The sequence below is a fragment of the Mastacembelus armatus genome, chromosome 14 (assembly GCF_900324485.2).
Source record: "Mastacembelus armatus chromosome 14, fMasArm1.2, whole genome shotgun sequence".
In the NCBI taxonomy this organism is placed as follows: Eukaryota; Metazoa; Chordata; class Actinopteri; order Synbranchiformes; family Mastacembelidae; genus Mastacembelus; species Mastacembelus armatus.
This window is the reverse complement of record NC_046646.1, coordinates 22,301,630-22,316,879: the sequence shown is the minus strand read 5'-3', so window position 1 is coordinate 22,316,879 and position 15,250 is coordinate 22,301,630. Positions and strand designations below refer to the sequence as shown.

Here is a 15,250-nt window from a genome sequence, read left to right as displayed (position 1 = left end):
GGTGCAGGTATGAAGATTTCATCATCAAATGGCAGTCTGGCTACGCAGGATTCCAGTTTCTGGGTAGCTTGTATAAAACATAAACCTATATGCTTTAAATCCTGATGTTCTATTTATTAAATGATGAATTGTGTTCTTGTGTATGACGTGACACGGCAGGTACAGGAAGAATGATGCAAGTGCTGGAGTTTGTATGGTTCCTTCAGCCAGACGGTAAATCATTAATTCATGCACTGAGAAGTCTTGAAGTCATTCATCCAGTCAATTCAGCCTGCAAGTCATCCAGGTAGGCTGCAAATCCCACAGCAACGGGTTCAACACATGGTACACGTACCTGCAAACCAGCCTGTTAGCTGTTCATCCATCCATTTAACCAACACACCTCAGTGGTGTGTGTTCGTCTACTGTACGTGACGAGGCCGATGCTGCTGCTCTTATGCTCGCGTTTTGGAAAGAGCAGAGGAAGAGCAAATGACAGATTGTACGTATCGTTTGATAACAGTCAGGCAAAGTGAACATTCACGTACACACAGTGGTTTCCTAATGCACTGGTGGACGGGGCTGCAGCTGGGCCAGGCAGTTAAAATCCCTGAGGGACTTTTCAATCATCTAACCACCAATATTTTCCTCCCTTTGTGTTTTATGTTTGTCACTGATGTGCTTAAATCTCCTGTAGACAACTGTTATGTTGTATGAGTTATGTTTTCTGACTACACTGCCTTCTTAGATGAAAAATAACATTTAAACTTAGGAAGGAGCATTTTTAGGCCACAACAGTTTGGAAAAGCCAAAGAAAAGTCATGCAAAGTCTCCAAACAGATGATGAAAATAATATATGGTTCTGTTCCTCAGCGAAACCACACAAACACACTAATGAGCAAATGTGTGGCTTGTTGTGTGTCCAGTGATGTCAGTGAGAAGTGTTAACAAATCTAAACAGCTACTATCAAACAAGGAAACATAGAAAAGTATCAAACCTACAAAAACAAAAAAAATAATGAAAATGTCAACATTGTTTCTAAGCGTTAAATATAGCTGAGGCTTTGCAATACGTGACATTTAGACTGTCCTCCATCTTCACTCTCCAGCTATTTGTCCTTCTCTTCATCCATCTTACTGCCCTCAGGCTCCTCAATCCATTATCTCTGTGTGGTCGTGTGTGTGTGTGTGTGAGAGAGACTGAGTTATTAGTGGCCGATTAGCCTTCTGACCCACTGTGCGTGTGTGTGTGTCGAGCAGTAACGTGCATACGTGCGCTTGAGTAGATATATTTGTATAAATAAACAGGAACTGAGTGTTTACAGTAACAACCTGTGGTTTTACACTCAATCACCGAAATGCATCTATTCAAATGAAAATGGCCTGACGCTTCGTTCTGTACCAACACCTGAATGCAAAGTTTGACGTATGTGTTTTTCTGCTCTGAAAATCCATTTTAGGGCGATCCGTTTTACTGGAAGGTCCTGGGCAATTAGAATTTTTATCCCATCTGAATGTGCTGAACACTCAGCTCGTACAAGTACAGAAAAATCTTCACAAATTACAGAATGTTTTATCAGCAGCGCTCAGTCTGCAGTGTAATTAGGGAGGTGTCGGCTCCTCGTAACACATGCGAGCTAAAGGCAAAGTGGAATTGTTTGATTTTCAAAGCAACTATGGCTGCAGTAAACTAAAAAACCAAGCACATGTGCAGGAAGTGTCTTCAAAAATATCTATCAGGTTTCAGGAATGTTAACCATCAACAGGTTAGAGGGTTTAATGCACAGCATCTTTGTTTTCATCCCGCATGTCCATACCTCAGAGCTGTTTCTCATCTTATTGTCTTTGTGATGTGAATATTTGGACGTGTGCACTACGAATAAAGTGACTTTACCGCCTTATCATGCAAACAGTGACTGCTCTTAAGTAACAAGCTTGATGTCCTAACTGTCATCAATGAAAACCGGTAAGTGATCCTTCCTGGAAACTCAGACTTGCATGTCAGTGGCTTTTTACGTGTGTGCATGTGCAGACAGGAAAAGGAGGTGAGTAGATTGGCTGGATGAAAGGAGAGATTACACGCAGCAATGACTCCTCGTATGAAATGAATAAAGTTGCAGTCAGCAAAAACAAAAAATAAAAGCAAGAAGCAGCGTCTTCTCTCACTTTACAGTTCAACAATCAGTGCGCTGTGCATCCAAAGTACGTCTGGAGCAGGAGAGAAATCCTTACTGATCTGCTGCCTGTATATCTGGCTTTATAGGAACCAGGTTACTACAGTGCACATAAACACACTGAGCACCTTATCCTCCCTCAGTGTTTGCACCGTCCATTCCCTCTGAGCAGGGCTTAAAGCTTGTGGACTCAAGGTTTTACATAGCATCCATGCCTGCATGACCCAGGTTTTGCATATGATCACAGCTGCCAGAAACCCGATCTACAGACAATCCATCACTGAGGACCACATGCTGCAGCTCATTGTCCTGCAATCTCAGTATTGTCGAAGTGTGCAGACTGATCAGTAACTTTAAATACTGCAAGCCTGTAAAACATTTGATGTTCCAAAAAAAGGATCTTTATGTAAAATCTGCACAATCAATCTTTTTGTCAAGGAGTACATAAACCGCTTTGGTGAGGAGCCTCTCCATGTGACGCTCTTCGTAGCCCCAGCATTACACGCCGCACAGAACGCCAGTGTGCTCTGCCAAACCACAAACAACGGGTTCACATTCACTGACTCCACCAGTCCGAAGGGATAAAAATGAAGCAATAAATAAAATAACCACTATCTCATTTCTTTTGCTCCGTGAAAAGGCACAGATCTTCTCATGTTTATGTGTAATTATTTCCCTCTCCAACTCGGCGTTGTCGCTGGGGACCCAGGCTGTCGAGTCACTGCCAAAGCCCCATTCACTGTCTGCACATAGGCAGTGTTACGCAACGGCTAATTACTTCCACTCGGCCCCAGCAAAACCACGGCAAGGGAGAAAGGAACAGAGGAGGAAGAGAGTGATAAAACAAAATAGAAAGAGGGGAGGACAGATGGCCAGACACGAGGACAAGAAAGGGGAAAGTCAAAGAAAAGGAAAGGAAAGGAAAGGCAGGAGGTGAGGAGACGAAGAAACAATAAAAAAAACATGAGAAGGACATAGAGGAAGGACATAGGAGAGGAGGAGGAGGAGGACAGAAAGGGGGAGGGAAGGCAAGACAGAAATAAAAGGAGTCAGAGGAGACTGGAGAGATAAAAACAATCATCCCCCTCTCCTCGCATCTCCTCTGCAGTGTTTTGGTACGACACCAAACCACAATGACTTCTTCACCAACAACCACAACAGTTACCGAAAGGCACGCCACCATGGCCAAATACGATCCAAGGAGAGAAGCAAAGTTGGGAGAGGAGCGTTGTCAAAGCCAGACGGGGCCCGGAGCCCTTTTCCTCTCCAACAATTTTTTGAGGTGATGTCATTATTCATAAAAAAAAAAAAGAAGAAGAAAAAAAAAAAAGAAAATGAAAAATGTGTCTGCACCTCCGGCTCGACTACAGAGGAAAGATGAGGGGAAGGTGAGAGGGGAAGGAGAGAAGGAGATGTAGAGATCAAGATATTGAAAAGAAAAGAAAAGGAAAAGAAAAGAGGAAAAGCAGCATTGAGGACAAAAATAGTCAATCGAAAAAGAACCGTGACATAAATGTTGGAGAGAAGGGAAGAGAGCTGAGAGACTGTGATTATACTTTAATCCCAAATTTACTCAAATCTTTCTCTTTAACACGACCACGATCTTTTAAGCAATTTAATTATTGATTAACCAGATTTGTGTTAATTAGCAAGTTTAAAGGTGCTTGATGTTGACACTGGTTAACAGTTTGCCAGTGTTTCCAGTTTCTGTGCCAACCTACCTGAGAGTGTATGTCAAAAACCAAATCCCACGTTTCCTATTGGTTTTCTTCCTCCAACCATTTAGTGAAGGTAAATAATGTAAAAAGATAGTTCACCCTCAAGTGTTAACTGTGACCTATGACCCTGTACTACACATGATCACTGCCTACCTGTGGTTTTGCACCAGTGTGAGCCACAGGAGAGGGTCAAGACACCCAGGTAGTCTACGCCGCTCTGGTCTTATGCCACAGTTCTCCAGTAAAAATGACATTTATTTCATCTCTTAGTCCCAGTTGCCTCCATCCTGAGGATTCTCCTACTATTTTCTCAGTTCTTCTAAGGTTCAGTTGTTTTAAATTCTTTTGTTCTCAGCTGGAAAATTTACCGTGTACATTTTATAGCAGCTATCCAAACATCCTGCTACATCAGAAAGGATCATATCTACTCTGCAGTATTAACCAGTCGAGGCCTGAAGCTTTTTCAGGTTCCACGTTATTCCAGGGTCGACACTATCGAGACTGTGAAGGACGACTTTGAGGACTGTCATTTATATACAGTATATATATTTACTCGGGGCGGGTCCTGGATGCCATGTCTGTGTGGCCACCTGCATCTCTGCTGACTAACACAACCTAAATTTAACTTTTTAAATGAGAGTTTAGTGCGAGGGCAAGAAAATAAACAGTGTCCACATGAGGAAAAAAAGCTGAACAAACTGCCACAGACACTGACAGATACCATCAGCTTAGTCACACTAACAGTCAGTGTCTTCTCCATCAAACCGTCATCATATAACTGTATATCACTTCAATGTTTTATCACATAGTAGATAATAGATAAGCTCCCCTTCATCAGTCTATCTTTATCCATCTTTGTCATTTCTCCTCCTTTCCTAATCTACTCATCTCTGCCTGCAGGCTCTCTTCAGTCTGGTACTGTAGCTCCACCCACACACACCCACACACACCCACACACACCCACACACACCCACACACACCCACACACACCCACACACACACCCACACACACACGTACGTCTACTGAGACATTAACCTACTAAATGTAAACAACAGGGGCCTATAAGGACAAAGCACATGCAAAAGAAAACATCAGCTACAAAAACACAGCACGTCAGGCTCTCCCCAGCTCGTGGTCCCACCCAACAGACATCACGATAAAATAAAACCTGATAAAATGTCAAAGCTTAACAAAACATCAGGTTGGACATGGAAAGTCTTACAGCTTCAAACGAAAGGCATCACCCCCTGTAGTGTCCCGGAGCAGCAGATCAGTTTTGTGTGTGTGTGTGTGAAGAGGAGTTTAAGTCTCTCAAGGTCTTGACCACAAGTGACGGTAAAATAGAGCACGAGACGCACGGGCGGCGTGCAGCATCAGCAGAAGGAGCTGAGTCAGTTCCAACTCTCACATATGGTCAAGAGCTTTTAATTAGAAAGTCATATGACCAAGATGTCCTCTTAACTCTGGATATTTAGTACCTTTGCCTCCTTTTTGTCATGTTCTGTTATTGATTTCTCTCATTTTTACTTCTAAGTCAAAGACTCATTGGTTTCCTTTTTCAGTTGTGTCATTTTATTTGCCAACATTTGCCTTTTCTTTATTTGAAGCTCTGACTTCATGTTATTAGATCTATGCTGGATTTTCTTGCCCCGCTAGAGTTGAAAAACACTTTTCAGCTGCCACAGTCACCAACCAGCCCCTTGTTGCTGCCGCTATGACTCTTAATTAATCAATGAAGCTATTTGAGTATCTCTGTAATTAAAAGAAAAAAATCTTCGATAACTCTTAGGCTGAGCGAAGAGAGGAGGTGCACTAAAAGGTTTTATTTACTCCAGCATATTAGTTTAAGTGGACTGACTGAGTGAGCTTAATAAATGGTTTCTTAACGTGCAAAAACACAGGGACTGTTTTTTGTCTGTAGTTCATGAATCAACTGGGGACAAGAAGGAAACGGTGCATCCAATAACATGAAGCAGTGGGACCGAGATGTCAAACTACTGTCAACATTAGAAACAAGAAGAGCACACACACTGATCCTCATCGTATAATTCAGTTTTTGCCTCTTTTGCCTGTTTCCTGTGCAACAAAATATTCAGACGTTTTTACTTTTCTTTGATCCATCTTCTGTCTGTGACTGTGCAGCTTCTGCAGCAGCGAAAAACAAACAAAAAGATCACGGAGAGAGTTTGGCCAAATCTTATATGACTTGATCATTTGTCTCCCACAGAAAATGCAGCTTGCACGTGTATCGGTGCATGTGTGTGTGGCCTCCCAGTACAACTTGTCTGTCTAACAGGCATTACCAGGCAGTCTGAGCATTTTCATTAGTTCCTAGAACACCAAACAAACCACATGGGTATGTGAAGCAGCTGCAGTATTACTAGAGAGCCTCAACAACCTACGAGAGAGAGAGAGAGAGAGAGAGAGAGAGAGAGAGAGAGAGAGAGAGAGAGAGAGAGAGAGAGAGAGAGAGAGAGAGAGAGAGAGAGAGAGAGAGAGAGAGAGAGAGAGACAGCCCAGTCTCATCTACAGTAAGACAGAAAATGTAAGTGAGTCCAAGTACATGCCTGCACACATCTGCCTACCACCTTGGTTGTATGTGTATGTGTGTGTGTGTGCGATTCATTGCCTGAATGTGCATCAAAATCTATTTTCCAGTGTGTGTGTGTATGTGTGTGTGTGTGTGTGTGTGTGTGTGTGTGTGTGCGTGTGCGCGATTCCTTGCCTGAATGTGCATCAAAATCTACGTTCCAGAGTGTGTGTGTGTGTGTGTGTTTAAATATCTAACCCTAATAAGCGGAGTCACATGCAGTTTGATTACGTACCAGATTCTCACACTTTTTATTATAAGTCGGCATCAAATTCTTCCAGGATGTTCCTGAAGTGTTCATGAATGCACAACAGATGTTTAACTTAAAAAAAAAAAAAAAAAGATCTGGTGTGTTGGATGATCTCAGTAAAAAAAAGACTGTTTGATCACATATTTTGTTTTTCAAGGTTGTGTTAACTCTGTAACGAAGTACGAAACTTCAGAACTTTTCCAAAAGTCCAGTGAAGATCTGGCGATTTCCCAAACCTGCTAACTATTAGTGGTGGTAAACAAATGCTCAAACGCTTCCAAGACGTTTGTTAAAGCGGGAACTCTGCCAGTGTCTGTGTGTTGTGGTGACATAATGTCTATCTGCAGCCAAGGCTGAGCTGGTGGTGAATCACTGTTTTAGATAACAGTAGTTAATGAGCTAGTGTGCAGTAAAAAAAACCTTCGTCTCCACATCTTAAAAAGGACAATGTGTCTCTAAAATTCGTCTTTCAGTGACTTTATTGAAAAGATTACTTCCTACAGGAGCTGTTTGTATGTGTGGTGCTGGTCCTACCTGACCACAGGCTCCGGTATGGCCTCCAAGTTGGCAGGGACCTGCACTCCCTTCTCCCACTCTTGTCTCCAGGGGTCAGAGAGCACGTAGAAGTCGTCGGAGCTGAGCTGAGCTGAGTCCGGCAGCTTCATGGCCGTGATGAAGTCGGTACGAAACACCTGCAAGAAAGCAAGAGAAGGTTTGTTTACGCGGTCAGAAGCAGTGAGGATGTGGAGACTTCCACTCCTGGTGGTGAGTTCACAGGAAAAAACATCTGCTCCTGTGCCTTAAGAAGGTGGGACTGTGTCGAACAGGGAGGACCAGGAGGAAGAGAGAAGATGAGAAAGGAGGACAATGAAATGTACGTCCACTATTCCAGTATACGAGACACTATAAATTACACCCCATGAACCAAAGTCACATTTTTAACAAAAAATACAAACACCACCATCATTAACTGCTGGTGAAAGACTCAGCTAGAGATTCATTAATGCGTCTTTTTGTTGTGTTGACTAACAGGAAATATTTCACTGTCTCCAGGGTGTTTGACTTTCCACTGCATTTTTCCTGACCTTTCTGTGAATTTGCAGTATTATGTAGATGCTATACAATGTTTTATGGTTAAAACATACTGTACAGCAGTTTTTTTTCCAGAAGTGGGAGCGAGGAGTTTATGTAATGGTGCAATAAAAAAAAAAAAAGAAGGAAATTCTTTTTGGTCTTCCTGTGGATTATCACTTGCCTCCACAACAATTCACAATACAGAATTTAAATGGGTTTAAAATACTTAGGATTCATGATCGATGCTACTCTGTCGTGAACTTCTCATCCTGAATTCTCTGCACAAACACACAGCAGTGCATCAGTTTCCTTCGCAGGCTCAGATCCTTTGGACCTGGCAGGCAGCTTCTTTTGTTTTGCTTTTTTAAATCCGAGTGTAATGTTGTAATGTGACTGTGGCCGTCTCTGCACGGGACCTGCCTTGTGTTGCAGGACAAAGTTCAGATATTATCTGAAGCTGTATGATAAGTGAGGAAAATTAGGAGACATTTAAAACCAGTGAGAACCACCTGATAGAGGAGGTGGAGGAAAGAAATGCTGTCGCAGTAAATGAGCCCTATACAGGTTGGAGTAAATGTGAACAAGCATGTAGGAGGATTCGATAAAAACAAACAAGGTGTGTGTGTGTGTGTGTGTGTGTGTGTGTGTGTGTGTGTGTGTGTGTGTGTGTGCGTGCGTGCACGCGCTTCAAAGACATGAGGAAGTTTATCTATTATCTATTCATGTAGACCAACACACACAGTCTCTCCGTCTGCTCCAACAGGGACCTGAAGTGACGATATTATCGGTCATATAGTCAAAGACATTGGCCAAGAACACACACACACACACACACACACACACACACACACACACACACACACACACACACAAAAGAACAACCAACACACGTGCACAGTGGCGCCAATCAACCGTATGACTTTACATTTTATCATTATGTTCTAAGCCTCCTTATCCCTGCTTTATTAGCTCTTCATCTTATTCCCTCACTCCCTCCATCTCCACTTTCCCTCACACCATCCCTCCTTCCTCCTGTCCCTCAGTCCCCTAATGTGGCTTATTTAGCTTGTTTATTTCACCCAAAACATGGTAATAAGAGAGAAACAGAAGAGTGAGATTTAAAAAAAAGCAAAATTTAGAAAAAAACAGCAACAAAAAGAGAGACTGACAGAGACAAAAGAGAAATAAAGTTTCTCTTTTGTGTTTCCATAACAAACATTTTCAATCCTGAAATATAAAATCAGGAAATCACCAAAACAGAAATTAAGATTCTTCAGGTGCAGTTTTTCAGCGAACAACAATGAAAAGTGGCACTTCACCCTCCGTCATTACCACCAAGGTGCCTGAACGCTTCACAGAAAGAAAAACAAAGTGTGTGTGTCAAACATGCAGAAACAGTGTCACAAACATTAGTTCCGCTTCTTCATGACGAGAAAGAAGAGAAGAACGACAAAGTAAGTGATAAGAGGAGAGGGAGGAGAACAAGACGACAAATCATCAGGGGGAGAGAAATGTGAGTGATATTAAGTGGAAAGAGACATGAAAGACGAGGATGAGACTGGTGTGTGTGTGTGTGTGTGTGTGTGTGTGAGCCAAGGCCATGATGACTCTTCCCCTACAGCAATACAACAGGAGGAGGGCGACTGGGGGAGATCCACTCCTCCTCAATCTTTCTCTCCTCTTCCTCCTTCCCTTCCACCTACATTCTCTCACTTCTTGGTGTTCTGTCAACAGGGCGAAGAGGAGGGAAGAAGAGAAACGAGGAGAAGACAAGGGAAAGAGGGTAGAAGAAGAGGAAAAAGAGGAGGGGAAGACGAAGGGAAGAACCACAGGAGAGATGGAAAATGAAGAAGGGCAGGAGAAGTGAGAAAGGGGAGAGGAAATAGGAAAGGAAGGGAGGAAGGAGGTGAAGAAAATTAAGACAAGAGAAAAAGGAAGGAGAAAGGGAGCAGAGCAGAGGACAGAAGGGAAAAAGACTAGTAGAGGAAAAGGAGGAGAGGAGAAAAAGGCGAAGACAATTAAGGGAAGTGAGGGGAGGAGGAGATAAGGAGAGGAGAGAAGGGAGAAAAGGAGGAGAGAAGATAAAAAAAATGAGATGACAGGAAACAGAAGGGAAGAAAAAGTGAGAAATTGGATGTAAAATGGGAAGCGAAATGAGGAGAGAAGAGGAAAAAGGGAGGAGGGAGGTAAAAGGGAGGGAAGGAGCCAAGAGGCAGAAAGAGGAGAGGATGTCAGTATATCAGTTTTATCACTGTGTTTGTACAGGAATGACTGTGGCTAATTAATATCTAGGAAACACTATTACAAGCTCCTGCAGTTTTATGTCCTGCCTTGTTTTTCCCTCTCTCTCCCCACCCAGCTCCTCTTCTCCTCCATCGCTCGCCCTCCTTGTCTCTGGGAGTCACCCAACCCTAGTGATGGATGACGGGCAGACAGATGGAAACGGAGCATTAGGTAAAGATGGCACGACCAGGACGGCAGAAGGTCGGGCAGGTAGAGCGGCAAACGATCAGACGCTGGTTCCAAACTGTCAGGCCAAAAAAAAAAAAAAAAAAAAAAAAAACCAGAAAACCCAAATGCGGTGCATTTCACTTGGCTTTCAGAGTCGACAAACACATCCAGCAGAAAACTGGAAAAACAGAATCCTGCAAGAGCTGATTAGATTTTACTAACTTGTTTATCTTCTACAGAGTCTATTAATATCAGCCATATCTCATACAAAGACAAAAACAAAGAAAAGCACTTGGCTGTATTTGAACAGAGCAGCTAATGAAGAGTTATGTACCACAGTCACAGTACAGACAGAACCGTTATGGCGGATCTTGGTGGACGGAGATTGTTATGCAGTGACCCTGGAGCAGCCATGGAAACTCTGTCGGTAATTACTCTTACTTAGTGCTTTTCTTTTCTCCGTTTGGCACATGATTTATTTATTGCTGGAAAGATTCTCCGCATCGATCAACCAAAATAACTTTGCTCTGAGGACATGATTGAATTTTGCCATTTCCACTCAGCTTTCCAAATTTGATAAATCACAATTTGCAAATGAAAACACAGAGTGAATGCCCAACTCATACAAAAGAAAGAATGAAACAGTAAATTTCCAACCCAGATAGAAAATCCCCTTCAGCGTGAAATCAATTCACGTCTACACCATCGTCTATTGTACTGTGCAGCTTGTGGCCATTTCAGTCGACTGCTCGTCAACTTTGTTTTACACTTTTCCTGTTTTTCTGCTGCAACAAGGTGAAAACACCTAATTATTTCCTCCAAATGCTGTAGTGAGGTTAGCTGAAAGGCAATAGCTTAATTTATTCTTCCTTCAATTATCTACACACCAGAGACGCCGGCAACATCTGCCGCTCTCTTCTGTATGAAAAGCTGAATCACTCCGTTTGGGAGCCCTGCAACTCTGATGATAACGTCCTCTGCAAACCGTGATTCAGCAATAATCTGATTATGTTCTGTCTGTCTGTAGATCCTGAACTGCCTCATCTCCCCACATGCTGCAAACACAGTCACACTCATTTTCATTTCAGTAAATCAAGTTGAGTTTTTTTTTTTTTTTTCTTCCCACCGTCAGTTTGGTTTGCATCACAGCTCTCCAATCATGCAGCACAGTGATCGATGACCTCTCACTGAAACTGAGTGGATGAGATCCAGCTGCTCGAATCAGGTTTCACAGAAACTCTAGTTCACTATTAACGTGAGAGAAAATACACACACACAGAGCATGATACGAAGACGCACAAGCAGCTGTGGTCAAACAATCATCTGTGGTTATTTCTGAAAACAGTGAAGGAAGATAATGTTTTACATTTTAGCTCCTTTGCAGAGTCAGATGAATCCAACAAAATACAGTCTGATCATTAAACGTTAGTGATCTACGGTGGGCGGTATATAAAGAACTTCAAATTAGAAGTATATAAGGTAGTTAACGTCAGCTACCCAGCGGTATATAAAGAACTTCAAATTAGAAGTATATAAGGTAGTTAACGTCAGCTACCCAGCGGTATATAAAGTAGTTCAAATTAGAAGTATATAAGGTAGTTAACGTCAGCTACCCAGCGGTATATAAAGTACTTCAAATTAGAAGTATATAAGGTAGTTAACGTCAGCTACCCAGCGGTATATAAAGTACTTCAACTTAGAAGTATATAAGGTAGTTAACGTCAGCTACCCAGCGGTATATAAAGTACTTCAAATTAGAAGTATATAAGGTAGTTAACGTCAACTACCCAGCGGTATATAAAGTACTTCAAATTAGAAGTATATAAGGTAGTTAACGTCAGCTCCAACATTAAAGTGATCAACACAATCATCAGTAATTAGAATGCAATAATAGACACATTCATGTGAAATGGGCCATTTTTATTTTTGCATTTTAGCTTAAGTTAAATTTTAAATTTTAGATTAAAATGTATTTTAGATTAGATTAAGATTGAATGTATTTTCTTTGTAAAAGAACTTTTACACTGTAGTATTTGTGCTTTTAGTGAAGTAAATGATCTGAGGACAAACCCACTGTTTGACTTAATGCTTGGTCCCTAACCCTCACCCTCAAACACTTTGAGGGTCCTAATCATGTACAGTGTAATTGCACAAGCACAACCGGTCTCTCTTACACATGCAGACACACAAACACACACTTACTATGGCCAGCCAGTCAACCAGACAGCCAGCCAGTCAGCCAGCCAGCCAGCCAGTCAGTAGGTCACTGTGCTCTGCTGAGTTATGGGCTGTATGCATGCAGCTCTCATTAAGTCCAATCTAGATCTGGCCTGATGACATGGGCTGGGGCTGTGGAGTGTGTGTGTGTGTGTGTGTGTGTGTGTGTGTGTGTGTGTGTGTGTGTACTTCTAGTACAAACTGTACAGTGAATATATTTTTATTCAGCATTAATGAGCCACAAAAGAAAAATAAACTGCGACTATATATAGCTGCAAAACACAAAACCCCTCAGAGTTTTCCAAACAGACCCGAGGATTCGAACCTGAAATCTTCCAGGAGCAATCTTGCTGTGTAAACTTTCAGCTTGTGCCAGCTCTGATTCAGCTTGTTTGTGTTTGAGGCAGTTTGCCTGTCTGTCTTATTTTGTGAACTGACTTGTATCTCTGACCATCTGTGGAGCGGTGATAGATTAGCACTGTCTGCTTCCCCCTGAGCCGAACACAACAGAGACCACAGAGGATGACTGTTGAAAGCTGACATTTCAAACCAGGAAACACACACACATGCACACACACACACACACACAAAGACATGTTCACACTAACACACGTTCAAATAAACAAAGAAACAAACACACACTGATACACAACACAGACCAAACACAGACACACACGGATATATACATGGCTGCACGCAAACCATTCAACACAAAAACACACACACACACACACACACACACACACACACACACACACACACACACACACACACACACACACACACACACACACACAGGTGAAGTCCCAGTCTCCCACCCACGCAACAGACTTTGCTATTATTGCTTTGCTGAGCCAGTTTCCTTGAAGCTCAGAGACAAAATACTTTTAAAGGCCAGCTGACTTCACACACAATCGGTCGGCCGTGTTCACGTGCGACTTTGAAAAGGATGAGAGCACTGACACGAAGAGAAGCAGAGGGAGGATGTTCTGCCCTTCACTACTCATCCCTCTGTTTTTATTAGACTGCTAAACTCTGACCAGGCCTCCTTTACTGGTTTACTGCAGGTGGAACAGCAGATCGATAATCGTCTGCACCCCCAGGAGGTGCAAAGGACATATAGGGGCTGCAGGAATACATCTAATAAAAAGATTAATATTTCCTGATTTAGAGAAACTGTGTAGATAAAAACTATGTACCTTTAGAAATATTTTAAAAAAAAAAAAATATTCCTTATATTTTCTAAGTAGTAAAGGTCTTTGTGAGCTCAGGGACACTGACACTGTCGTGAAGAGGAAAAGTAGATTTGTTTGATATGCTGCGTAAATGATATAAAACTTGAGTTTTACTTTATTTTTACTGCCCTTTCTGCTGTGAATTGCGTAATACTTTAAGAAACATAAAGACAAATATTGATTTTGTAGGCAGGGATGACGCACATAAACTGAGTTGGTAGCTCAACCATGAAACATTTAAATTCTCTGACCACCTGGAGATGGAAAAATTCTTTATCGTATATGATTTATAGCTGAATAACGTTTACGATGCCGTTTGAGGTTTGTCATTTTGTTAGTGCACAGTAAGTTCAGGTTTAGTGTTCTTCTGAGTGTGTAATCACAGAGGAAACAGCTTCTGCTCTTGATGTCTGCAGGTTTCTCTGATTCAAGCCTTTCAACAGCATCAGCACATTTCTGATGAAACATTCCTGCATGAAAGGCTCAGCCAATAGGAATAATAACCATAAACACCTCCACAGAGCAGTGTCCGCAGCAGGGAAGAGATAGAAACACAAAACAGGATCATGTGTTCACATTTATTTATGCATTTAACCTCATTTCACTTTTAAACACAACAAAAAAAATACTCTCATCCACAACCAACGCTTCATTTTTATTCGTTATTCTAAGCTCGACGAAGGCAAAACAATGGAGGGCTCAGTGGATTTTAAAGTTTGGGAACTGCTGCTATAAATGACCAGTATAAGAGAATTGATGACAGGGAATAAATTCTTGGAGACAACTGAGACTTGGTGTTATTACAATTTAAGAGGATGAAGCCATGACTCTACTGACTGAGCTGTGAAGGACGACATACTCTGGCACTGTGTCATATTCTGGTGAACAAGGTTTATAAAACTGGCTCTGCACTGTCAAAGAGAAACGCAGAAGCAGAACCAAGAGTCGAACCAAGAAACCTGAGGTGAGGAGGTATGGAAGAGGCAATGGGTGAAAACAACCATGAAAACACACAAAGCAGATAAGAAAAGAAAGGAAAACAAAAAGGTAGGAGAGGAGAGATAAAAAGCAGGAACAAAGAAATGAATAAGAAGAGATTTTCTCTCTTCCCTCTGGGCATTATGGTTACCTGGCTCCGCACATGCGTCATGGCAGATGTTGACTCACAGAGAGGAAACTAATTTTAGCAGCCACATCACAGCATGAGGACGGGCTGTAATGATTGGTGCTTGGAGGGTCCACAGGACTCAGGAAGGAGTGTGTGTGTGTGTGTGTGTGTGTGTGAGGTTGTGAGTGTTGAGTGGGTGATTAAGAAAAAGCAAAAGACATAGAAGAAGAGAAAGAGGATGATGAGGAGGAGAGAGCTTATCAGTGCATTAGTACAGTGACTCAGTGATTTCAGAGCATGCACACACACACACACACACACACACACACACACACACACACACACACACACACACACACACACACACACACACACACACACACACACACACACACACACACACACACACACACACACACACACACACACACACACACACACACACACACACAC

General features: G+C 42.2%; 1 protein-coding gene across 3 annotated transcripts in view; it reads right to left on the bottom strand.

Moving 5' to 3' along the window:
* jade2 (jade family PHD finger 2) overlaps positions 1-15,250 on the bottom strand; it is a 142,163-nt gene that overhangs the window by 93,050 nt on the left and 33,863 nt on the right. For all 3 annotated transcript variants that reach the window (XM_026327556.1, XM_026327557.1, XM_026327559.1), the window contains exon 4: positions 7,247-7,404. In XM_026327556.1, coding sequence (XP_026183341.1) covers positions 7,247-7,404 — 158 coding nt within the window. The remainder of the gene's footprint in view (positions 1-7,246; positions 7,405-15,250) is intronic.